The sequence below is a fragment of the Pteropus medius genome, unplaced genomic scaffold (genome assembly GCF_902729225.1).
Source record: "Pteropus medius unplaced genomic scaffold, Ma_sr-lr_union100, whole genome shotgun sequence".
Classification (NCBI taxonomy): domain Eukaryota; kingdom Metazoa; phylum Chordata; class Mammalia; order Chiroptera; family Pteropodidae; genus Pteropus; species Pteropus medius.
Genome location: NW_024349800.1, coordinates 24,937,977 through 24,965,795, shown reverse-complemented (window position 1 = coordinate 24,965,795; position 27,819 = coordinate 24,937,977). Strand labels below are relative to the sequence as shown.

Genomic DNA, 27,819 nt, shown 5'->3' with positions numbered 1-27,819 from the left:
AAGCCTAGTTCTCGGCCCCACGTCCCCTCACCTTCCCGATAGGAAAAGGAGGCGAAGGTTCATTAGTGCCTTCGTTAATTGACACCTGTAATGAAGAAACTTTCCAAGTGCGGAGACCGCTCAGGCCCGGCCTGGCCGCAGCTCTGCGGCGGCCCCCTCTCGGGCGCTCAGGTAACCGGGCCGGAGCTACATTAGAAGCGGCTTCATGAGCACCTCCCTGCCTGCCCCAGCGCCGACCCCACCGCCACCCTACCTCGACCGTCTCCTCCTGAGCCTGGCACCGAGGAGGCCAAGGAGCGACAGGGGCCCCACCCCGACAGGGCCGCGCGCCGCCACTGCCCACTGCCTAGGTATTTAACACCTCCTGGGTCTGCAGTTCTCTGCATCGTTCAGCCGCCTGCCCCCTCCCCCGCTGGATCAACACTGACCGTCCAAAAGCCAGCCGGCAGGGGGAGGAGGGGGGAGGAAGCTGGAGGAAGAACTGGCCAGCCGGCAGGGCACAGGGGAGGCAGTGAGGCAGACGGCGGCAGGGGACAGGGCGGGCTGGGAATGGGGGAGGGGCCGGCGAGATCCCAGGCAGGCAGGGGGAGAAGGAGAGAGCAGGGGGGTGCAGGAGCCAGGAGGGGCGCACTGGAGGCTCAGCTGACAGGAAGGGGAAGGAGACAGGAGGAGGAGAGGAAGGGAGGAGAACTGGTGAAGGAAAGAAGCAGCAGAGTCACTTCACCGACCAGACGCCGCGGCCACCGCCGACGCCGCCGCCATTTTAATAGAGCGTTCGGGCTGCGCTCGGCTCTTTCCGCCCGGGCGAAGGAGCCGACGAGAAGCACCTCGCGCTCTCATTCCTCCGCCTCCCGCCCTCTCTTCACCTCCCGCCCTCCCACCTCTCCCTCCGCACACACGCCGCACACTCCACACCCCGCCGCGGCCGGCTCGCCGCCCTCCCTTTCCTCTTCCGTCTGGCCTCCCCGCCCTCGGCCCACCCCCTCCTCGCGCTCGCCCACCCCGCCCAGCCCGGATCTCTTGTCAGCGGCCGGAAGGGAAAGGCGAAGCCAGTGCCACCGCGGGGGGAGTCCTGGTGAGTAGGAGAAGATGGCGGAGGCATTGAGCGGGTCGCGATTGCGCGGCGTCGCCCACGGCGGCCCACTCCGCGGACTCCGAGGCCCAGTGAACGCCGGGTCACTCGCGCCGCCCTGTCCCCCGCCCCTGCGCTTCGCCATTTTTCCTGCGGGCCCAGGAAGCGGAATGGGTGCTGATTTCTCCTATGCCCCCCTCGCCCGCGCTCAGGCTTTTAGGGTAGGGGAGACTGGGGATTATTGGGGATCCCGGGCTGCGCCGCAGCCCATGTTGGGACACACGGCCATTTTCCCGCGGGACTTGGTGAGAATGGAACAGCCCAAGGGCCGGCTTAACCTGCATCTGTGTTCCTCGCCACCCTTAATCCTGCAAGGCTCGGCTCATCCGTCCTGCAGCACTAAGACACCGTGATGTGACTAGAAATGGCGGAGTGAAGAGTGTTCACAGGGCATCTCCTTTTTCTGCAGGAGGGTCCCTCACGAGTTGCCCATCTACCTCTCTTCGCCTGAAAAAGTAAATTATGCTTCTCAGCGAAGAGCAATTAAAAAGGATATTAAGATGAGGAACGGAGAATGAAGAACAGGTGAAGGAAAGGGGACACGCAGCTGATTGGTGTTAACTAGTTGGCTTTGGGAAAATTTTCCTCGCACCTGCACTTACACTTTCCTCGATGATTTCTGTAGCCAATATATTTAGAGATGTGACTAAAAGTCTGAAAGGTAGTGTACATAATATTTTTAGAACTGTAACCAGAGCAGCTATTAAGTAGTATTTTAAATTTTTTAATTAAATTTATTGGGATGACCAGTAATTCTTTTATAGGTTTTGTCTTAAATTATGTCACATCATCATCTCTCCATTTTATATGACCTTTGTGCTGCTTGAAGTTAATGCTATAAAGTTTCTGCCCAACCTATTTTCTTCATATGAGCAAGTGATCCTTAGAATCTGTAGAGCAATCCTGACATCATCTTTCCTTCCCATCTTTCCCATGAAATGGGTTTCTGTAGACATTGGATCCTGTAGCAGACATCGTCCATCCAACATTCATTTCCACCCACCGCTCTTCCTTGACAACAGAGAAGCTTGCCAAATCCAAGTGGGTTTTTTCTGTTTTACAGGTGGTAGCTTAGAGACCTTGGTCTCAGGAAGGAAGGACTCAAGGAATATTTGTTATTGACTTAACCCATTTCCCTGAGAATAATCGCCGGTGGCGCTCGCGGCTGCAGCATTTACCCCAAGATAACTCACAGATTACAGTCCTAACCTTACCCCCAAAGTTTGCCACGAAATATCTCTTTTTTTTAATTATTATTTTTGCATCACTCTGGTATATCATTAGTCTTTGGAAACAGATGACATCATTCTATTTATAGCATTCTATTGTTAGTAGTGGTAGTGCCATTTATAAAATATAGTAATTCTCGATTTCTGAAAAATGTCCAATTCTAGAAAACGTAGCATTCCTATGCAGGATGTTAACATTGTTCTCAAACATGTGTTAGAAGATTCATTAATGAATCCAATTTTTCTGAAATAGACAATTCTGATGATTTTGGGGATAGTGCTTTGGAAGACTATGGTCACGCCTCTGGTCGATTTGGAATCTGGTGGTAATAGGCCTACATTAGCCCTACGGGTCACACTCTGAAGTGGTCAACTCATGATTCCACATCAAAGGTATGACTCCCAGCACACTTGGCAGAAAAGTTGATGTCAGTTATACTACTGACCCACTGCAGTATTTTGAACTGTTCTTTACTGAGGAATTAGTTTCAAAAATTACTAGCAAAACAAATACCCACATTGCCTTGCTGGCTTCAAAGCCACCTGGTTTGAAAGGATTTTTGTGAATGGTTAAATGGAAAGACTCTGACAATGACAAAGTCTTTTTTGCAATAATGCTACTGCAAAGTATTGTTCAGAAACCTGAGCTAGAGATTTTTTTGGTCGACAAGGCCTCTTTGGGAAACACTCTATCTCAGGCAAATTATAACTGGTGAAAGATCTTTTTCTTTGGTGCCTGCTAGTCAATCAAAAGCCCAGATGTCATTGCAGAAGATCGAACCTGTGTTTGACTTTCTTGTAAATAAGTTTTCAACGTATATACTCCAAACAGAAACATTACAGTCTTTGAATCACTGATGCTTTTCAAGGGGTGGTTAGCTATGAAGCAGTACATCCCGACAAAACAAGCACAGTTTGGTCTCAAGCTATATGTACTTGGTGAAAGTGAATTTGAAAGATTCAGCTGATGGTTTGAAATCGTCACGCATTGTTCTTACCTTGGTCAATGACCTTGGCCAAAGATATTGTGTCTTCCTTGATAATTTTTATACATCTCCCATGCTTTTCAGAGAGTGACATCAAACAGGACTAATGCAGTTGAGACAGCTCCTTTGTACAGAAAACATGCCAAATGATCTGAAAAAAAGAACTGCAAATGGATGACTGTAGCCATAATCTGTGATGAACTAAGAAACCATGTGTCATCGTGGGTTGTAACGAGAATATGGGAGCAATGGATTTGACTGATCCGATGCTCACTTATCCAACTAAGCACAAAAGGCACAAGTTTTGGTGTAAAATTCTTTTGCCACCTTCCAAACATTACAAAGCTGAACTCCCCACATTCTCTTCAAAGAGGACAGTCCTTAGCACATAGCCATGTAAACTTCAGACTGACATTGATTGAAAGAATGCTGGAAAAGCATCCCGAGCCAGGGCAGCAATGTCTTCAAGATTGTCACACCTCTTCACCTGTCTGGAAGACATTTCCCCAAGAGCATACCACCAACATCAGGGAAACAATCCATCTGGCTGCTGCAAAGTTTGCTGCTCGCACAATGACAGGATGGCAAGAAGATTCAGAGAGAAACTATTTTTGTGCAGAATGATGTTCAGCTTTGTGTTCCATGCTTTGAAATTTAAAAAATAAATAAATACTGATCGTCATATATATTTCTGTTAGGATTAGATACAAGTACTGTTTAGAAATAACTCCAAGGACAGTTTTTATATTTTATTTTCACATTGAAAACCAGATTTGCTTCAGCCTCAAAGACTATGTTTATATAAAATTAACACTGGCATCAAGCTGCACTTTTTTTTTTCTAAATGGAAAATGAGTTAAAACCAATTATGGTAAGGTTTCTCTAGGCCTGGCCATATGTAAGCGGAAATCTGCAGAGTGAGTCTTTTGGAAAGAATTGCCCATTTCTAGTAAAAGGACAAATTCAGCAGATGTGCTTCTTAACCCTTCTTCCTGAAACATGCTCTTGATACACAAGTAAAGCAGCATCCATTTTGACTTTTTTTAACAATGAAACCACAAACAAAAGCCAACCATAAAGTTTGATAATACAGAATAATAAGGTGTGGATGGGTCCCTGATGCATCTTTGAGCAGCTGTCTACCCCCAGACTGCTTAAGAAAAATCCCTTTTAATCTACTCTTAGTTTTCCATTAGTTGTAGCCAAACACATTCCTAACTAAAACAGGTATTCTTTTGATAATTATTTGTGTCTGTCAACTATGCTTTTAAGGCCACAGAGGACCAATAACTGCTCTTGAAAATAGAACAACATTCTGATCTTGAAACATTTTTTTAAACAAATCAGTTGCTTCCTAGTTTTTTTCTTTAAAAAGTTATGTGAAATGTTTGGTAAAAATGCTTTGAGAATCTAGAGAATTATTGTCATAAATGATCACTGCTCTTCAGTCATCACTTCATTGCTCAACAAACCTTTGTAAAGGGCCAGATGATAAATATTTTAGGCTTTATAAGCATTCCAAATCTCTTATCACAACTATTCACTCCGCCAGCAGGAAAGCAGCCATAGACGATATGTAACTGAATAAGCGTGGCTAAACTTTATTTATGGACACAAATTTGAAATTTATATTATGTATCAAAATACTATTTTAATTTTTTTTCAAACATTTAAAATTGTAAAAATTATTCTTAGCCCATAGGCAGTACAAAAACTTGTAACTAGCCAGATTTGGCCTATGGGCTGTAGTTTACCAACACTTTATCTACTCCAACTGCTTGTTAGTAGATAAAGGCATAGAAGCCAATAAAAACAAGGTTGCCTGCCTCCTAACTTTACTCACTGTTCTGCGCTAACTTGGTATATGCGACAACAGAGACTTTAATGCACTTGAAAGGCGTGTGTTCTAAAAATATAATGGAGCAAAATCTCTGGTAAAATGTGCCCTAAATTTTTGTAAATCTAGATTTTAAAACCAATAATCAGCAATTAGCAAACCTTCAGTAGGCAGATTGATAAAGATGACTTCAGTATTTTGTATACATGTCACCATCTAGTGGTAGAGTTATGCTTTGAGTAAAATTATACAATATGTGAAATTTCAAATTTCTCAAGTTTGTAGTGTATTACTAGGTACTTGCCTGGAAACCAGTCCCACATAAACAGCTTTGTAAAATTAGTATTGCCATGGAAATTATTTGTCTTAACATTCTGGTTGTTATTATTGAACATACGATTTTTGTCTCTAGATTTTGAGGTTAACGGTCTGGTGGTGGTAATATCAGAGGCCAGAGTTCCTGCAGAATTTACTCCTCCATCAAAACTCCCACATTTATCATGGTTTGTGAAACTTAGGGCCATTATTAGAAAGGCAGACTATTTTATCCACAGCACCCAGTTCAGCAAATTGCTGTTTGGTTCAAAAACTGCCAGAGTGATTATTCTTTAAAATTGGATTCTATCACTTCCCTGCTTAAAACCCTTCAATATTTCCTGTTGCATTTAAAATAAACTCTCCCCAGTTTTTAACATTACTCTTATTACATTCCAACCACACTGGTCTGGTTTCTAAAATAAAAACTTCCTGCCCTGGATCTTGGTGCATGTTTTTTCTTCCTAGGACATGCTCTCTATTTTGAAAAGGCTAACCTCTTATCCTAAAGGATTCAACTTAAACATCTCAAAAAATAACTCCCCTCCCCTCTAATATTCTATCAGAGTACTCTTTATTTTCTTAACAGCTTTTACTAGAATCTATATTTCCATGTTTACTTGTATAGGGGACACATTGGACTGCAGGTAAAAAAAAAATGTTCAATTAAGAATGGCTTAAACAAATAGAGCTTATTTTTCTCTTGTAACAAATAGGCAGTAGACAGTCCCTGGCCAGTACAGTGGCTCAAGCTCTGTTTTCTTCCCACTCTACCCTCCGTATATTGGCTTGTCACCTCCCAGTTATAAGATAGCTACTACAGCACCAACTTTACAGCAGTCTTCAAAGGCAGGAAGAAGGGAAAGTGATGGTGGCCTGTTTTGGTTTGCATTCTCCCCAAAGCAGGTCCTGAAACACAAATAGAAATGGTTTGTTTATATCATCCCAAGAAACACTGGTAGGACAGTGGAGCTATGAGACAGGAAATGGGGGTGGAGGGGGTAGGTAACCAATAAAAGATTCATTATGGAGCCCTTTTCTCACTCTGGAGGGTAAGGAACCTAACCCCACAGGGAAACTACAAACCATTATAAAACGTGCCTTAAAATCATCCTACCCAAGGGACAAGGAACCTAGGTATTTACATCTACTATCTTTAGTCACAATTGAGTGTTGGTAGGGGGAAGAGTTGTAAGCAGCAAAGCAGGCTTCCCAAGCACCCAGAGAAAACCTTCAGGCATAGAAAAAGTTGCTAGCAGCTGGAACCCTGACCTCTGCTCTGAAGTGATAACTAGGGGCAGAGCATGGATGGTATCTGGTACAACACCCATCTGCTTTGGATACAGATGTGATGTCTAGAGAAGCAGCAGCCATTCTGAATAAGCCTATAAGCAAAAGCCAAGGCATTGAAGATAGCAGAATGGAAAGAGAAAAGGTTTGGGTCCCTGGTGGCATTGTTGAGAAGCTGGATCAGTGCTAGCAACTGCCTACATGTTGCTATATAAGACATCTGGTTATATAACAAAAATAAAACCCTAAAGTAACTATTTAAGTTATTATAGCCCAATGCAGTTATTTAAAAGTGTGGTAGGCAGAATTGTGCCCCCAAAGATGTCCATGTTCTAATTCCCAGAATCTGGTACCTTAGATGGCAAAAGGGACTTTACGGGTAAGGACCTTGAGATGGGGAAATTATTTTAGATTATTCATATGGACTCAATTAATGCAGCTTTAAAATTAGAGAACTTTTCCCAGCTTTGTTCTGAGGGAGCTATGACTACACAAGAATGATCAGAGAAATGTAATGTTCCTGGCTCTGAAGACAGAAGGAAGGGGCCATGAGCCAAGAAATGTGCTTGGCCTCCAGAAGCTGTAAAAAACAGATTCTGCCCTTCAGCTTACAGAAAATGCAGAACTGCTGACACCTGGATTTAGCCCAGTGAGACCCATATTGGACTACTTATTCATAGAACTGTAAAATAATGTTTGTTAAAGGAAATTTAGTTTTAAGCCACTAAGTGTATGGTAATTTGTTACAGCAGCAATAGAAAACTAATATAAGTAGCATACAGATATAGGGAATAGCATATGCAAAACCCCTGAGACACAAAATTGCTAGGCAGTTTCGAGAAACAGAAGTAAGGCCAGTATAACTAGAACATGGTTATGGAAGAAGGCCTTTTGCAGAACCCGCAAATGTTGCTAAGATTTTGGCCTAGATCCCAAAAGCAACTGAAGTGTGAAAGCAACACAATCCGATTTGTATTTTAAAACAGTTTTGACTAATCTGTAGAGAATGGATTGGAAGTGGAAACAATTGAGGGTTGTTAATATTAATCCACAAAGGTGAAAGCTTAGACTAGGGTAATAGGAAATAAATGAAGAAAAGAGTCCATTCTAAAAATATTTTAAAGGTGAAAAGACAAGAGTTAGTTGATGGTTACGGGGAGAAGAGAAGATGGTATCAGGTTATCTCAAGATTTGTGATTTGTACAACTGGTTAAATAGTGGTGCTATTCACCAAGATAGGGATCACTTAAAGGAGGACAAGGGAGATGGTGTCAATAATGACATACTATTTTACAAGTGCTCAGCGTGAGGTGCCTGTGAGATAACCAAAAAGAGTTGAGCTGATAGATGTTTGAATCTAAAGCTAAGAAGAAAGTTCTGGACTGGAAATGTAAATATGAAAATGATCCTGATTATGCTAGGTTTTTGCTTTATGTGGGGAAAGACAATTGCTACACATTCAGCACTACAAAGTTCCAAACCTGAAGAAAGAGAAAAGTTCCCTCAACTGTTCTCTCATCAGGAAAGCAAAACTTTCCAGAAAGCCCTACAGCTAACTTACCTTTGGTCTCATTACCCAAAGCACTGTCACATGGCCACTTTTAAGCCTCAAAAAAAGCTTAAAATCCAGTATTTCACTTTACAGCCTCTATGGTAGAATGAAAAGCTAGCTGGCAGTGGGTTTTGAGTTTTTTACAGTACCTGCCACAAACAATAAATGAAGCCATGAGATCATACAGGGGCTGGATACTGTAGAGTGAAGAGAAAAGGACCAAAAACAACCTTGAGAGACTCAACACCTAAAATCTTCCTTGTCTGTCACTTAGTGCTTTTCTATAACCTATCTCCATACCTTTATAACACAGGTGAAAGATCTAAAAATGTTATCACCTCCCTGCCAGAAAATGATTTTTCTAAGCAATCATGTATTGAGTTCATATTTTTAAAGGATTGTAAAAAGATGCAAAGGTTTTATCTTGGTATGAGGTTAGGTGTGTGTGAGAAAGACTGGATGGAGGGGGTTGTTTTTTTCTCTAAGGACAGTTCAGTGTAATCAGGACTTTAAGTGTTTGTTTCACTCCACGACTTAGAGTGTTTCTGAGTGGCCTCTTAGCACCACATTCATAGAACTCTAAGTTGGAAGAAATATTAAATATCAGATTTGAAGTCTCCTAACTCTTTCAACTGCATTCCACAAAGTAATTTCGAAAAAGTATCCCTTGCAGATTCTTAATTTGGCATCTAACATTTTTCATCATAACCTTAAAGAATTTCAAAAGATATAATTTATAACAGAATACTGACATTTTAAATAAAACTGTTTCATCCCTTTTAAATGTTTCCAAAGAAATCTAAAAACCCTAACAACTTGATACTCAAAATCATCCATTTTCAAAGGTACACCAACAAGCTCTTCATCCTACTTTCCCCACAAAAATTTTACCCTAATGTAATATAGTGCCTAAATATATAACATTCTACAAGACAAAAAACAAGAACATTCTACAAAACCATGATACACAGGTCTTATACTCAAGAAATTTAACAACCATGAAGTTTTAAGTGTTAACATTTCCAATATTAAATTACTCTGAATACACAGTTTATCAAAATAAAAAATATAACAATTTGATAAATTATTAAATATAAAAGTAAAATATCGGTTAGGATTTCACTTAGGGTCACCTTTGGCTTTTGTCACAACTGAGGTTGCAGATTAATTCATTTGCTTTAAGGAAAATATTGGCTATGTTAATGTAATTGGCGAAGGCAGTCCTCACTGTCAATTGAGTCAGCCAAATCAAATCAATAAAATGTCTGACTTCATTTTTCAATTTAAATTAATACATCAATGTATATTTTATAGATTTTGATACTTTGAGGAATAGTAACAAAAACTACTGAGAAATACATTTTGGAACACATCTTACAAGGTAGATTATTACTAAATTAGTCAAGTCAGATGACAATTTTTTTCATAAGCTATATGATAAAATGTTTCCTTTATAATAAAAAATATGTGGCCAAATGTTTATGATATAAGAAAAATGTTATGGTATACCTTCAGTAAATGTATATATTTGCATATATCAAATTCTTATATTGAGTTTTGGGAATTATTAAGAATATATGTAAAAATCAGAAATAAATTTTGTCAGTTCATGATTCAAGCTGTTCCTATATATTTAATGAAACAAAGAAATATATATTGATTAAAATCAAATTAGTTTGGTAACTAACATATAATTTTATTTTTTGTTAATGGAAGTATGAAAGCATTTAATAAGTTGAAATAAGATGAAAATTGAATATAATTTGAATTAAAGATGTTATATGATTTGACAAACAAGCTTTAATTACCTTATTGATTTATATATACCTTACCTGAAAAGAAGTTCCATAAAATATTTAACCTTGATTTTATTTTTTATATCTGGTGATCCTCTCAAAATAAAAAAGAATAGCATTGTCTACAGCCATGCCACCCTGAATAAGCCAGATCCCGTCTGATCTTGAAAGCTAAGCAGAGTCGGGCCTGGATAGTACTTGGATGGAAGACCACCTAGGAAGACCAGGTGCTGTAGGCGTAAAAAATAAAAAATAAGGGATTGTAAACTGACAAGGTCCTTGAAATCTGTGAAGTCAACCAAGGGTTGCCTCACCTTAAAAAAAAAAAAAAAGAATAGCATCATCACCAGCCAATATACTGCTTCTGCTATTCAAATGTGCTTTTCCTTTAGAAATAATAGAATAGTTGAAAAAAATTGCTTACCTTTAAATACGGGATTAGAGAAGCTATTTTTAGGGTTTGAGGCTTTCTTTGCTTTACTTGTAAGGGTACTCTCTCAAGAGCTATTCATTCCTTGATGATTGTTGGGAATGATAGAGGTAAGTCACTCTGAAGAGCCCTATCTATGTATTATGTGATTATAGGCCAGTGCTTGACTTTTTAACAAAAAAGTTTATATAACAGGGAAAAAGATCCCATAAAAGTATGTGGTGATTTAACTAATCTTAAAGGAGATTTTCCCAAAACCGAAAATTTGAATTGTCCCTTTGCTTCCCGCCACCCTTATTTTTACACATTAATGCCTTATAGTAATAAATACAGAAGTTGACGATCTAGAAATTGATAACTCTAAAGCTATCCATGTTTGTGGTCCTTTGGAAAGTGTTCATATAACCCAGTATGTGTACCCTAATCTGAAAAACCACTGCTCTGAAATCTCTGCATTGTTGCCTAGATGAGGCATAAAGACTCTCCATTCACTGGGTGTGATCCTTAATGTATAGTCCTGAAGTTAAAGACCAGAGGCAGTTCATACCATTTAAAGGATTTTTTGTGTAACTACCACTATGTGACTTTGACCAAATTACTTAATCTCTCCATGCCTTAGTTTCTCTATGAGGGTTAATGATAATACCTCAGAGTTGTAAAGATTGCGTAAATACAGATGAGGTGTGTAGAACAATGTCTGACTCAAGCACAGAATTAAAAATAAGGATTATTTGATAAAGAAAAAAAATGCCTCAGAATTTCTGTTGTCTGGTGTTACTCAGATTATCTGCAGTAATTCTTAAATTTTGGTTCTCTTGAGAATAGTTTGGAGAGCCTTGTTTTTAAAGAAAATACAAAGCATATTCCTTACCTATTCCCCAGAGCTTCTGATTCTGTAGGCCTGGGTTGGGGCCAGAAATCAACTATTTTAACAAGTATTTCAGGTAATTCTGGTACAGGTGGTCCTTGTCCGACCCTATGAGAAACACTATAGTCAGGTTTAATCCCTTTTCTTCAACATACTCCTTTCTATATTTGAAAGCAAGAAGTCTGGTTTCCATTGTGACTTTGTTTTTTGGCCCAGAACATCCAGAGCTCATTTACCTCTTCATCATGTTAATATGGTTTCAGGTCTATTCATGTTCCTAATTGAGAAATTAAGCATTGTCTAAGAATAGCAATGTTTTCATAAAATATGATATCTAGAAATACAGTCTGACAGCAGAGTAGACCATAAAATTATGATCTCTAGTTTTAGACAACATACTTCAAATACTGTAGCCACATACTATTTGGCCATTCTAAACGATACTTAATTAAAATATTTAGGTCTTTTTCATATGTTCTGCTGGTAAGCTAAATCTCTCCTATATATATATTTGTGCAATTTTTTTTTTTTACCTACTTGCAATAATTTCTTATTATTGTAAACTCTTTTCTGGTTATAAAAGTAATATTGTTCATTGTAAAACCTACAGAAAAACATAAACTAAATATTGACCAGTATCTCATACTCAGAGGCACTATCATCTTAATATATGTCCTTTCATTCTTTAATAGATATGTAAATCTTTTTTATTAAAACAGGAGTAAAATGTTCAGATGAGACAAGTATTAAATATTTTTCATTGTTAATATGTATAGATACATCATTTTTATTGTCCTTAGTATAGCATTTCATTGTATAGATAGGTTCACAATATGTAATTTCATTAAACTGTACTCAGTTGACATTTAAATTCTCATTTTCCCCTCTTAAGTAACACCACAATAAACACACACACACACTTGTGTACTGTTTCATTTATTCTCTTAAAATAAATTCTTAGAAATGAAGTTAGCAATATGACCATCTTTCTCTATATATTGTCCCTTAATTGAAGCCTAAATAAATATTTTCTTCATGTGAGCATAACCAAAGTTTTCTTGTGCTTCCACAGATATGAGACTATTTCTCCGTTTTTTCCGCTTATTCTGTTAGAAGCTTAATATGGATTCCTTCAATCTACTGCTTTCAAAAAGGTTAATATCCAAAAATGTTTCTCATCAACTCATTTGTGTTTGTTGTATGGGGTTGGGTGGATGAATGGAAGCAAAGGAAGCAGAGAATTTTAGTCAATGAACTTAGTAAGATCAAGCTTCTTGAGGTATCTTTTTCTTCCCTGGAGTCAAGGCAAGTTAAACAGGAACCAGAGCAACTGGAAAATTATAACAAAAATCCATATAAACATCCATATAAAGGTAAATTTATGCTTATTGAGTCATCTGATATTTAAATTGTCATAGGCAAATTTTCCCACCACAAATTTGCCTGTATTGACCAGGACATAAGAAATACTAAAATGAAAAATAAAACATAAAACAGCAGTATGTATACAGGAATAAAAAACAAAGTTATGAAGTAGAAAATCCAAAAACAGAACTTGTATATATGACTTTATCATAAAGATGGCTTAAGTCATTTATGAACAACTGCTTAGTCATAGGGAAAAAATGTTTCCTATCTCATATCATTTGCCAAAAATACTGAATTAAAATTGTAAAGATACTAAAAGAAAATATAGGGTAATATGATATAATGTTGAGTTGTAGAAGGCATGACCTGAGAAGTTGAATCCATAAAGATAGATTTGACTACATTAAAACAATTCTGTATACCTAACCACCATAAATAAAATTGCAAAAAAGACATACTGAGTAAGCTAGTCTATCTACGAATACTATCCCACACATACAAATAAATATAAGTACAAAAAAACTAATAGGACAAAAATAGGCTGGCACAAATTGGAAAATTTTTTTAAGTAAAAATTCAACCTTATTAGGTACCGAAAGGAAATTTTAAATAATAATTCCTAGGTAGAAAGAAATCATAAATTATAATACATTATTGGTGAAAATATAAGTGAAATATTGGTGAAAATATTTAGCTTTTTTGGAGAAAAATGGCATTATGTATTCGAATCTTTAATTTTTATATATGCTTCAACCTAATATTTTCATGTTTAGTAATTTAAGAACAATTAGAGAGCTAAGACTTAGTTATAATAATGTACATCAAGGCTTTGTTTAAATAGTAAAATATCAGCAACCATATAAATGTCTAGTAGTAAGGAAATTATTGAGTAAATTATAATGTGTCCAATCAATAGTCACTAAAATAGATGTTGCATAATATTTAATAATCTGGAAATAAGTTATAAGTAATGGCATATAAATTTTAAAAACCAGTATGTACTATATGGTTCTACTCTGTTAAAAAAGACTGGGAAACAATGAATTAACAATGAGTTAACAGTTAACTTTTGTTGGAGAGATTATAGTTAATATCTTTTTACTTACCTGCATTTGACATACTTTCTGCAATGAAGATGTCTTACCATTGTAATTCTAAAACAATAAAAGTTCTTGTTAATACTTAAAGTACACTAATAAAGTACATAGCTCTGTCAAGGTTCAATTAGGGGAGCAGAACTACTATGAGTATAATAAACTAATAAATTCATTATAGGAACAAGACTATCCATAAATGTGGGAGGTGGGGGGAAAGCTGTTGACTCTGCATCTGGTGATAGAACTGGGGTCACCGTTAGTCAGCAGGACTAGCAGGTGAGAACTTAAGAGTGCGTTGGAGAGAACAAAGGCAAGCTGCAGTCCCTATCTCTCACCACCTCTAAGCCTTCAGAGAGCAATTGTTGCTCCCTCAATTCCACCATCCAATTCTCACCAACACTTTTTTTGACACTTCAAACTGAGAATGATAAACGTAACAGTCATGAACACTTTGGGGGTAATTTATAGAGTACTGTCCTTATAATATGTCAAAGGAATATAATTTCTAAGTACTCATTAGAAAGTCTCATCTATGATACTCCAAAATGCTATTTTACAGGAATATATTTTATTGTTTCTTTGTGTTAATATTGAGAAAATCTGGTGCATACTGTAGGAATTCCATATGGTTCAACCACATATCATCTTTGTCAGTTAGGGCAAGTTAAAGTTATTTAATTTGTGTCAGCGTCTGAATATGTAAAGTGGGAAAAATAAGAGAATCCATGTCCTAGAGGACTTGTGAGATTTAAGTGAAATAATACATGTAAAAAAACTTAACCTGATAATTAGCATATTGAAAGTGCTCAATAAATGGTAGTTCTTTCAAGTAATCATAATCTCTAATCTAAATTTGGCATTGTTCCACACCCACATGTGTCTTTATATTATAATATAAAGGACTATATTAATTTAAACCACATAGCATAATTTGTCATATTTTTCAAATGTTAGATGGTATACTACATGTATTTTGCAAATTTTTTTACTCAACATAGTTTAAAAATGTATTATTCATTGATATAACTTAGTTCGCTCATTTTAACTCATGTATGGTATTCCCAAATATGGATATATCACAGTTTGTCAATTCTCCTGTTGGACATTTAGTTTATTTCCAGTTTTTGTTACTAGAAATAATGTTGCAACAAACATTCCTGTACCTGTTTTCTTAAATACACATGCAAAAGAATCTCAGGAATATATACCAAGAATTGGAATTGCTGGATTGAGGATATATACTTCTTCAACTTTTCTAGATATGCTAAATTGCTCTCCAAAGTAGATGCACTAGTTTACACTCTCAGCAGCAAGCACGAGATTTCCTGTTTCTTCTTCTTCTCACCAAACTTGGTCTTATCATACCTTTTTAATATTTGTGTGAAATGCTATCTCATTGTTTTAAATTGTAGGAAGTTGAGGAACAGATCATTCTAATAGACAAAATTTTCCTTCTGACATCAAAGTATTATTATTAACATTGTATTTGTATTCCTGTTAGATGTTAATATATCCCAGTCCTCCTCCATTAAACTGCATTATGTCTACCTAACAATAGTGGAAAGTATACAAGGGACCAGAAGGCCTGGATTTGCATACTACCTGTCTATTGCTCCTTAATTCTGTCACAATGGGCAAGTGAAAACCTGACCTGCCCAGATTCTTTCATCTGTAAAACAGGGATGACAGCATTTGACTGGATTCTTGAGAGGATTAAATGTAGTAACAGGTTATTACTCATCGTTGCAACTACAGCAACCAACAGGACCCAGTACATGATAAGCAGATTATAAACATTTGTAGAATTGAAAACATTTATCCACCAAGCTCTTAAACTTCACCTCCTCAGGAATCCCAGGACTCATAATGCTGCCATAGTGGTCTGGCTACAACCACAAGACCACCAACCCACTCCTGGATTGCAGAGAATGACAGCAACTTGCAGTCCATTTGAGAAGTTCAAGAAATAATATGAAACTATGAATTAGCTTTTGATGTGTGCACACTACTAGATATCAGTAGATTAGAAAGATTCCACCCAAATTAAAATAATAGCAAAGAAATATATGAAAGATGAAATGCACTATTTGAAAAAAATTATCTTTGCAGCTGAGTCAAATAGATGAAGCACTCAATGAAAGTAAGGTAAACTGTATTCTTTATTAGGCTCACTTCTGTACTTGAAAACTTCTCAGATCACTTCAGCCAACAAAATACTTTTTAACAAAAGAGAAATAGGCATTTTCATAAATTGCTTGTAAAGGAAAAAAAAAATATACAATCTTTATGGAAGTCAGAAATAATACTCAAAATTAATAAATTTAATTAAAACTCCTTTTTATTCACTAAACTAAAAAATGCATATGAGAAACATTACCAAGTTAAGATACAGATTGCTCATCAAATTATTCTTTTTTAACATTTAATTTTTCAAATTTTAATTTTTCAATTAGTTGACACTCAATATTTTATATTAGTTTCAGGTGTATAGCACAGTGGTTAGACATTTATATAATTTATATAAATTAGTTTAGTACCCACCTGGTTATTACAATATTGTTGACTATATTCCCCATACTGTACTTTACATCTCCATGACTATTTTGTAACTACCAATTTGTACTTTTTAATCCCTTAACCGTTTTTTCACCCAGCCTCCCAAACTCCTCCCATCTGGCAACCATCAGTTTGGTTTCTATCTATGAATCTCTTTCTGTTTTGTCTATTTGTTTATTTTGTCCTTTAGATTCCATATATTAGTGAGATCATAGGGTATTTGCCTTCTGATTTATTTCACCTAGCATAATATGTGCTAGTCCATCCATGTTGTCACAAATGGTAAGATTTCATTATTTTTATAGCCAAGTAATATTCCACTGCCTATATGTACCACTTTTTCTTTATCCAGTAGTCTATTCATAGGCACTTAGGTTGCTTCCATAAAATTAATGCTACAATAAATATACAGATGCATGTCTTTGAATTTCTTTGGATAAATACCCAGAAGTGGGATTGCTGGGTCATATGGTAATTCCATTTTTAATTTTTTGAGGAACCTCCATACTGTTTTCTTGGAAAATTTTTCATGTGCACTTGAAAAGAATGTATATTATGCTGCTTTGAGGCAAAATGCTCTAAAAATGTCAATTAAATCCATCTGGTCTAATGTATCTTTAAGACTGTTTCATTGTTGATTTTCTGTCTGGTAAATCTATCCATTGATCTACCTATTCAAATCATTAAAAATAAAACTAAAGTAAAAACTTAACTATTTAGTAGTAGTAGCAGCTACATGATTAAAAGATAGAGATAAACAAAGATCCTCCTAGAGGGCAGGCTTCCTATTACAATATGAATTGAACTAGCATAAATGCTCAAATGTTTCTCATATGTCACTATAGCCACGAGACCCATTTATCAATGATCATTACGCTATCTTAGAACAATTAGTTTAAACTAATGAGTTTATCGTAGAATTTGTATCATTAATTTTATCACATCACAGCAACTAAGGTTGTATTTCAACCCATATATTTATCCATTAAAATGACAAAGGCACAAACCCTTTGGTCCAACTATTTTGCTTCTAGAAATTTATCGTTTGTATATACTCACACCTGTGCTATTTTCTTTAGGGTAATAGCAAGAAATTAATACTCACCTCCAGGCCAGATACTATTCTAAATGCTTTAGATATATTACATCATTTTATCGTCATATGAGGTAGGCACTATTCCCATTTTACAAATGAGGAAATTGAGGTTTAAAGAATTAAATGATTTGCCTAAAGTCAGACACTATTAAATGCTTATGGGTAGGTTACCACACCAAAATGAAGTAAAAGTTAAGGATGGGAATTTTGGCAATCTGGTAGGCCTCTGTTCTGTCAGCAGCTATACAACATACTAGTGAGATGGAACAAAATATATTGCTCATAATATGTCTATAGTGTATTACTCAGTCATAAGTAAAAATTAATAAACTTATGGGTAGGTATTATTCCCATTTTACACATGAGGAAATTGAGATTTGGAGAGGTTGATTTGCTTAAGGTCACACAACTAATAAGTGCTGAAGCTGGAATTCAAATCCAGGAAGAATGGCTCCAAATTCCTTCAATCACTAGATGGTATTATCTATAAATTCATCATGGTACTATATGGTTACATTAATTATGGTATATTCATCCAATGGAATATAATGCAGCCATAGAAAATAATGAGAAGCTCTTTATATACTGATATGGCACAGCATGCAAGATATATAACTAAGTGAAAAAAGCCCAGTATATAATAAGCTCTTGTTTGTAGAAAAAGAAGTCAGAGACCTGAAATTATATACAAAATTTGGAATATATGTGCATTTGAACTGAGGGGAGGGTTGCTAACTTTCATTATATTTTCCCCAAAATGGTTAAGTATCTCTAGGCTATGAAAGAAAATTTAGCCTTACACAAATTATACGTACAATAGTTTCCCTTTATCTGTGGAGATACAGACCAATACCCCTAGTGGATGCCTGAAATTGTGGATAGTGCTGAACTCTGTACATATTATGTTTTTCCCTCTACATATGTACCTATGATAAAGTTTAATTAATTAGGCACAGAGATTAAAAACAGTAACTAATAATAAATTAGAATAATTACAACAACATACTAAGTTATGTGAATATAGTGTGTATATGTGTATGTGTGTGTCTCACCCTCTCTCAAAATATGTTGTTATACTGTAATCACCTTTTTACTTAAAGGAAGTACTTTATGCCTTCTCTTTGGTATATCCAAATTGCCAGCATAACTACTCTTGCACCTTGGGGCCATTATTGAGTAAAATAAGCGTTACTTGAACAAAAGCACTGTGATACCATGATGGTTGATCTGATTATCGAGATGTTATTAAGTGACTAATGGGTGAGTAAGGTATACAGCCTGGATACTTTGGGCAAAGGAATGATTCACATTCTAAGTGGGACGAAGAAGAATGGTACAAGATTTCATCATGCTACCCAGTATGGCGCACAATTTAAAACTTATAAATTGTTTATTTGGAATTTTTCATTTAATATTTTCGGACCCCAGTGACAATGGGTAACTGAAACTAAGAAAAGCAAAACTGCAAATAGGGGGGAACTACTGTATACACTATAACTATATCTATGGATAAAAATATGAATAGGAAAAGACTGAAATAAAAATGCATTAAAATAATAGCATCTTATACTAAAATTCCATATGGATCAAAGATTTAAATGATTACAAAGAGAAAAATAAAAAAGTGATTACTAGAGAAAAGATAAGGGAATGTTTTTATAACTCATTAAGTATGAGCCTAACCCCAAATACATAAGATAAAAGATAAGTTCAACTACATACATACAAGAAAAAATTTCCTTGGCAAAAGCTAAAAAAAAGAAAAATATAAAGAAAAAATACATATGCACGCGCACACGCGCACACACACACACACACACACACACACATAGTATAGGTAAAGTCAGAAAAAGAAAGAGATATAAATAATATCTCAGATGAAAGACTAATTTTTGTAAAGAACTCCTACAAATCAATAAGAAAAAGACCAGCAACTCATTAAAAAAAAGTGAAAGATATGTTTAACATAAAAGTAAACACAAATGGCTTTGAAGCATTTAAAAATATTCTCAACCTCACCAATACTAAGAAACCATTTTTCACCCATCATTTTGGCAAAGCTATAGAAGTTTGAGAATACACCTTGTCAAAGTGTAGGGAAACAGGCACTCTCACAGCTGCTGGTTGAATTGTAAATTAGTTCCACATTTATAGAAAGCAGTATGTCAATATCAAGATTACAAATGCATATATTCTTCAACCCAACAATTCCACCCCTACGGATCAATCCAACATATTACTCTAACATGTGAGAAGTGAAATATATAAATATTCATTGTGGCACAGTTTGTAACAGCAAAAGACCGGAAACCTACAGGGTCATTATTAGGGAACTAAATTAGGATACATTTATCAGTAGAAAACTATACAGCTATTACTCCCGAATAAACAGGGAATTTCTATATACTAACATGAAAATATCTCCAAGATGTATTGTTCAGTGAATAAAACAAGTTGTAAAATGGTATGTGCCATATACTACTATTTTATCAAATAAAAGGCAGAGGAGAACATATCTACATATTTTCTGGTATGTGCACAACATATCTGTGGTAGTATTTACAAACAGTAACACTGGTTTTCTCCACAGACAGGAAATATGGCCGAGGGATTGAGGTAGAGAGGAACTTCCTTTCTGCTATTTCCTTTGTGCCTTCCAAATTTTGCATAATGAATATATTACCTATTCAGGATACTACATTGAATGTTTTTTTTAATGTCAAGAATCTCTGAACTAATAATTCTTGACATCCCCTCCATCCCTCTCTTCTACTCCACTTTCTCGCCTTTTCCTACCAATCACATTCCTGTGAGATAAATTAATTCTTGGGGTTACTTACCATCATTGAGGGGTTTCGCTAGCAATCAGGACATGCCACTCTTATACTTTATTCTAGAGACTAATTGGAGACTCCAAGGTCCTCCTCGTGCAGGGGTTCTTAATTGTTTTTATGCCATTAACCCCTTTGGCATCTGCTGAAGCCTTTGGACTCCTGAGAAAATAAAATATATAAAATTATTGTAAAAATCAATTATATTGAAACAATGTTATAAAAAGATTTTTAAGACATTGTGATATAGTAATACATCATATTTCTTTATTAATGCATTAAATAAACTATTCCTGGGGGAGTTAATAAGAGAATTTTAAAATAGTAATATCTACAATAACTATAATATGATATATGATGTGACCTACTGCATCAACCATTCTATCAGTTTCATCTTCCTAAGAAAGTCCCTCCTAGATCTAGACATATTGCCCTCTGTATCTTGGTCATTTGAGGATTTCTCTTCACCATCATCCTGGAGGATGCCTTTGCACCACTCTGTGGTGTCAATATCCTGTTTTCTGTATCCTATGTCTCATTTATTTCCTTGTTTTGGTGGAGCACACCCTCCAGCTCTTTCTGAGAAAGTATGGGAGGAGAATTATTTAAATTTCAAATATTTGAATATGTCAGTAAAAATTATTCATACTTGATTGATTTGCTGAGTAAAGAATTCTAGTTTGAGAATCTTTTTCTTTCCAAATTTTGAAGACTTTGCAGAGTTAACTATTGAGAAGTCTATTCTGACTTAGGGTCCTTTTTATGTGACATGCTTTTCTCTCTGGAAATGCACAGCTTAAGTCTTTGTCCTAGTGTTCCAAAATTTTCCAACATACAGTGTTGGGATCTATTTTCATCATATGGGATGGATATTTCGTAGGCCCTTTCAATTAGCAAATTGATGTCCTTCCATTCTGGGAGGTTTTCTTGAATCTTTTCTTTGATTTTTTTTTTTCCTTCCCTCCATGTTCTGTTAATGCTATTTGGAATTCACAGAAATTTTTAAGTGGTCCTCTAATTTTTTCTATAGCTTCTCTTCTTTTTTTTTTTTTTTTTTTTTGGTCTTTTCACTCTATTTGGGGGAGATTTCCTTAACTTATCCTTCATCTCTTAACTTAAGGTCTTTATTTCTGCAATTCTTTAATTTATAGAAGTTCTTTTTGGTTCTCTAAATTTATTTTTAATGTAGTATTCTCTTCTTCTTAGTTGCAATAGCTTCTCTTGACTTCTTTGAGGGTAATAGTGATAGTTACTTGCCTATGCATGGTCTGTTTTCTTCAAGTTGTTTTTTCTGTTTCTGTTTTATCCTTAATATTGAGGTCTCTCCAGATGCCTAGTAATTCTTAGTTGCCCATTCATAAAGTGCAAGAATAAAAAATTGACTGGAAGCCTGGGCCCATCAGTGGGGCTTGTCTACTGTGAATTTCACACTTGGCAGTACAGTGGTCTGACTGATCGATTTAGTTGGAGAACTTCTGCCAGTACTTTTAGGTCCTTCCTCTTGAGTTAGTCAAGATTCCCAGAGAAGATTCTTGTAGTCTCCTGCCAGAATCTTGAGGGCCTAGCAACTAGTTTTCCTAAGAACCAAGAAGGAAAAGAAAATGGGAGAAACATAGCATCTAAAATGCATGGGTTCATTTAATTTTCCTGTTTTCAGTAGAGTAACCCCGACCCCAAAGGAACAGTGGGACTACAGGAAAACAAGTAAATACAAAATGGTGTGAGTAGGTAGGGGTAGATCCAGGTTGTATGTTATCCAAAGCTTACACAATTAGGGGGACCTGCATTAGGAAAATACAAAATGGCAAATATAAAATTATGTACACAAGTGAATACTTAAGTTGAAGGAGAAATAATAACAATCACACATTTTAAAAATTGACAAATACTACAAATATCACACTAAAATCACATATAGCTAAGATCTCTGAAGGGCCTTGGAAGGAGCTTCATGTTAAATTCTCCTCTAAGTGCAAGACAAACTTGGAGATGTAATAGGTATGGCCTGAATCATGCTGGCTGTTGAAGACCAAGTCTTCACATTAGAGTACTTGCCCCTTGAGGGTACACAAACATTTGTTAAAGAGTGCTAAGTATCTTGAAGGGAATCAACTTCAGTATGGACTCTCTTTAATAGTGATTTGTCCTCAAAATGTTTCAGCCATTTGCCAGTTAACTCCCACTTTACAAAAGAAAATCATACCTTGCACCCATTCTATTGCCCCATGATGTAAAAATTTCCAAGGCATAGCTCAAAGCAGAATTTTGAAAGAGAAGGATGTACCTTTATCACAGTTGGTAAGGTTTTGGGCCCTATCATCTGTCTGTCTCTCTCTCTATTCTCCCTTTTAGAATTCAGAAGTGAGAAGTGAGAAAGTTGTCAGAGAAATGCATGTTTATTTGAAATTTAAATGCATGTTTATTGAATTAAAAAACAAAATCAGACTTTTTCTTAGAGTCAGTAATCTGATCTGAGGAGGACTAACCAGCTTCTAATTAATATTCTGGACATTTCCCATAAATTAATGAGCTAACCTGGCTGTTCCAAAGTTTTGTCAAAAATATAAAGTACATAGACAAATACATTATGCTTAAAAATATTTGCAATCGTTGATTAAAATGTTAGATAAAATTTGCAAGTGGCAAATAACTTCAAAATTATTTTAAGGAAATTTGAGCAAAATCATTAAAGTCCCTATTTCAGAGAATATTAGGGATTTTAATGTCTTAAGAAAATATGTATAATTATGAAACTCATAAGCAGGTAAGTAACAATCACATTTGCATTTGGAAAAGATTTTTTTAATATACATAGGAATAATGTAGAGACTTCTTAATTAAAATACAAGTTCTGATTCAACAGGTCTGAGCTGGGGCCTGAGATTCCTATGTGATGTGCATACTGTCAGCCCCAGACCACACTTTTGAGTAGCAGGAGAGAGAATGGATTGGGGAAGAATCCAAATGGCAATAAATGAGACCTATTAGAAAACTATATCAGAAGTCCAGGAAAGATGATAGTGACTTAGACTTAGGTTGATAGCCATGGAAGAGATTAATTTGAGATCTATCTATTCTGAAGTAGACTTGAATAAACTTTGTGACTGAATATGAGAGAGTAAGGAAGATGTCAAAGATGCCTGAAAACTAAATGAAGGATGTTGGTGCTGTTGAGATATAAACAAACAAACAAACACACGGAAGGAGAACCAGCTTATTTTGAATTTTATAGGGGTATGGCAGGAAAAGTTCAGTTCCTGTTAGACTGAGCTTGATCTCAAGTATATGGGTCTGGAAGGCAAAAAAGTCTGAGCAGCAGATGTAAATTTGAAGAAATATTTAGATCGTATCTGAAACCAGAGTAGATGAGACCTCCTGGGTAGACTGAAAGGTGAAATGAGAAGGCCCAGAACATAACGGTGAGGCTGAGGAGAAATTGCATATTTCAAACTTATCTCATGGCTTTCAGCTTCTATTTCAGAAATTTGATAAAAAAATATGCTTTCACAGAACCACAGCTGGACTATGCTGTTTAAATGCATATTTAAAAATATTGTGAAATTCTTCTCTCCAAAATTCCAGGGATATTTTGAAATGTCATTTTGACAGAGTAGATGACTGACAATCTAGGCACATTCTCAAACTTATTTTGCAAGGGCAGCCTGAGAAATTTAAAGCATACTTCAGACTTACTAAAATCTATGAATTTTCCCTGAGGTTGTCATTTTACATCTAGTAACCCTGTAGCTATTCAAAAGTTATAATTCTGTTGAATCCAGGAAAAGCACTTAATCTTAATCAATTTATTTTGTGATGACTGAATTTAGAAAAACTCTGGAAGTTCCTTTAACTAACATAAGCTTCATGCAGCTACATCATAGAGACAAAACGAAACTGTATCAGAAGACACCCTGAGTATATTTAGCTTTGAAGAATTAAGAAAGCAAAATAACAAACTAGTGAATTTACAATTTAGGTGAATATTAAGATACAATTTATGAATTAACATCATTTCCTACTCTAGATACGTATTATAACTTTATGCAATTATATAAACAAAATTTGTTTTAAATTAATACAAACATTTAAGTTAGAGTTGCATTGTTAAAGATGCCTTTTTTCTTTACATTGGCTGCCAGAAAGCATAGTGAATTTTAACTTGAGATAAAGCAGAGCCTAGTCCAGCACAAGCAATGAAACTTAGCTAAGGGTCCATAGAGGGCAATTTACTGTACAACCCCTCAATGAATACTAAATACAAGTATCCTGGAGGAGCAATATAGCTACTAAAATCAGGATTTTTTTTGGTGACTATGCATGGATGAAATCTGTTTATATGGTCTCTATTTTTACCATAGCCTCTTAGCTTGTGAACTAGTTGCAAACTCTCAAAAGCAGAAAATTTCCTTCCTGTAGGCTAATAACTGGTTATTTCTGTTCTGAGTCTTTTTTTTTTTTAAATAATCACTATAATGCTTAAGGTAGCCTAAAGGGCAGGTAGGACAATTTCAAAGCTCAGGACATTGGTTCCACAATTTCAAAGCTCAGGACATTGGTTCAAGTGTCCTTGATGTAGGTGAAGACCCAGACTTCATGTAAACTCAAAGGATTTGTGGACTATTATCAATAATCTTGAAAAGATGGAATACAACACTTCTGTGTTTAAGAGCTGGATGAATCATAAATAGGTAAAACATATTTATGAAGTTTGCTCTTAACTGGTTGGGCATATTGAGTAAGCCTGACCTCATTTTGAATATCTGTCTCATCTCACAGCATAAGACCAACATGTAAGAAGCCTAGAGTTTTTCTTCCTGTTACTGGGAAAGGACATTCTGGATCAGGATTTACTAGGTAGCAAGTACAGAGAATTAATGTTGATACTGTATCTCCTATGTCCTACTGGAATACAACAAATAAAACAGTATATCCCAGCTTGCATAATAAAACTATGGCCCTGTTCTAGTGGGCTAACAGAATAAATAGAAACTTAAGTGCCTGTTGACTTATTAGGCTTCAAAGATATTTTCAGAGTATAAAGACAGAAAGATTTTTAAAGTGGAGCAAACACTTCCACATTGAGGAAAGGCCTACTTTAGTCAGCAAACTTTAAGGAAAAGATATTTCCTTGGAAGTCCTAACAGAGAGGTGAGAGTAGTGGTATTGTCTGGGCATTAAGTAAATTAGAAGTAGATCAAGGAAAGGACTCCGGAAATTTAGGTATTGACATTTTCCCCAAAACCTTTTTTCACAATGGAAATAGGTTTTCCATGTAAATTTTCCCCACTCATAGACATGGCCTTTCCCCCCTCAGCTTGTTTGTTCCTCTCCTTTATTTAGGTTTTTAAGGTTTCATTTGTGAAGTCTGGATATTAGTTTCGGTTTATCTTAAAAGTCAAAATGATAGCAATTAGTAACAAAGGAGTAAATACTTGTGTGCCACCCTGTACAAATACTTTACCATTGCCATAAGCAATTTCATTAGCATTTTCAGAACTTGCATGCTTAGACTTTTCCCATGTAAATCAATTGCTTTTTGTCCTTTATTTTCACTTAGTCTTTGTTGAACTTGTGGTTAAAACTGCTAGTTTCCCTAATCCACTCTACCTCTTCCTGTGTCAATTTGATTCAGAGAAGCAGTGCATCAAACCTTAAGATTCTATGTTTCCTCTTTGGGTGGGGCTATGGAGATGTACTTAAAAGTGTTGAGTTCTAAACTTCCAAGTCTTAAAAAGAGCAGCTTTTTTTCCATCCTGCATCTAGAATGCAGATGTATTGCTGAAATTCCTGCAGCCATATTTGACCTTAGGGTACAATCCAAGTGCTAGGGAAATATTCCTAAATTGCCAGAACTGTAGTGACATCATAAAGCTGCAGAAATCCTATATCCATTAACTCTAGACTTTAGTGACCCAAGCATGAAATAAACTGTCAGTTACGTTTTTTTGTTACATGAAGCCAAAAAAAATACCTTCCTTGAGATGTTTATAAAAATGTTCTTAAATATATAACCACTTTGCAAGCTAGTGAATGTTTATATCCTAGGGCCCTCCAAATAAAATTTTAATCAAAGTAGTATGTGGGCTCTGAACCCAATGGGGGAAGGAGTTTTTTTCAGACTGATAGAATACAAACTATGCTTAAAGTGAATGAAGACTATTAAAAGAAAAATGTTGAGAAGTAACCAAATATAATTTTAAATAGTAAAATGTTATCACTACAAATGCAAACAGTGAACCTACACTGAATTCCTATTTGTAAAACACACAGGCCATGAAATACATCCTTAGGATGGGGAAAACTGCAACATGAACTAGATATATTATAGAATTAGTTTCCTAAATTTACCCAGAATGTATCACAGATAGAAAACAGGAGATAGTAATAGAAACTTTACCATAGTAATTGCCACAAGTACTATCTGTAAATATTAACTATACATTTTTATGTAAATTTTCTTAACTCAAACCTTTCATTTAATGACAGCACCAAAATCAATTCATTGACTTATGTGACCATTTTTTAATGAAACTCGTTTTCATAAAGACTTGATATCTTCACACTGTTACTGAATGAACTCTGCTAACTTTTTTGGAAGAATAACACATACGTGACTAAATCAGACCAATTAGTTCTCAAAATTCTAATGTTTTTCAAACTCCGTCCTCATCTCTGTTGGTAGCAAGCCACAAAATGCCTGTATCCTAGGTATGCTCATCAAAATAGGTTACACTCAACTGGAGTAAGGACAGCCTACTGAACTCACTTGGTTTACCTACTGATTTCAAATCTACAATGAAACCAATTGCAAGAAGTGCCATTATCTTATGTATGATCAAGAATAAGAATGCTGCCAACTACAATTTGATAGTCTTGCAAACCACATAAATTGGTTACAGCAGTCTCTTTGAAATTTAATTTTCCCAGTGCTTAATTTCATGAATAAAACTGCATCGTTTGGCATTTAGTAGATTAATTCTTTGCATTATAGCTTATAGGCATCCCTTACTTGATTCAAAGAAAAACTTGGTTGCTCCTTTGCAAGAAAATATGGAATTGTGGTTATCCTCCCAATATTTCCTCCCAAATATCTTTATGTCCTGTTGCTCCTGTGTGCTTTTGCACTACAGTAACATTTCTATGCTGAACCATAATTTAGAAGACAATTAAAAATAACGATTATACTATCTAAAGCATACCAACAGCTATAATTGAGTTCATGTGTGGACAAGCAAGAACACGTCAGTGATATTGCCTGGCCACCAGAAATTTTAAGATACCATGGGTTTAAGATATACCCCCAATTCCAAAGAAGCTAAAATGTGGAGGGGGGCGGGGAAGCACCCAATAGGGTGGGATATGGTGCTTGGCATCTTGGCAAAGATTTATATTTAAATCCTCATAACCATCCAGGACTTAGCTTTGTGATCCCAGTT

At 35.9% G+C, this 27,819-nt stretch overlaps 1 protein-coding gene and 1 pseudogene across 1 annotated transcript; both read left to right on the top strand.

The window, feature by feature from the left end:
- Nucleotides 1-90: 90 nt before the first annotated feature.
- LOC120622150 (5E5 antigen-like) lies at nucleotides 91-5,939 on the top strand. The gene is made up of 4 exons (XM_039888148.1): nucleotides 91-179; nucleotides 231-1,075; nucleotides 2,085-2,173; nucleotides 2,615-5,939. Exons 1-4 carry the CDS (start codon nucleotides 91-93, stop codon nucleotides 2,723-2,725), a joined length of 1,134 nt encoding a protein of 377 aa, XP_039744082.1. The 3' UTR covers nucleotides 2,726-5,939.
- Nucleotides 5,940-10,257: 4,318 nt separating this feature from the next.
- On the top strand, nucleotides 10,258-10,376 carry LOC120622351 (uncharacterized; annotated as a pseudogene).
- Nucleotides 10,377-27,819: the final 17,443 nt, after the last annotated feature.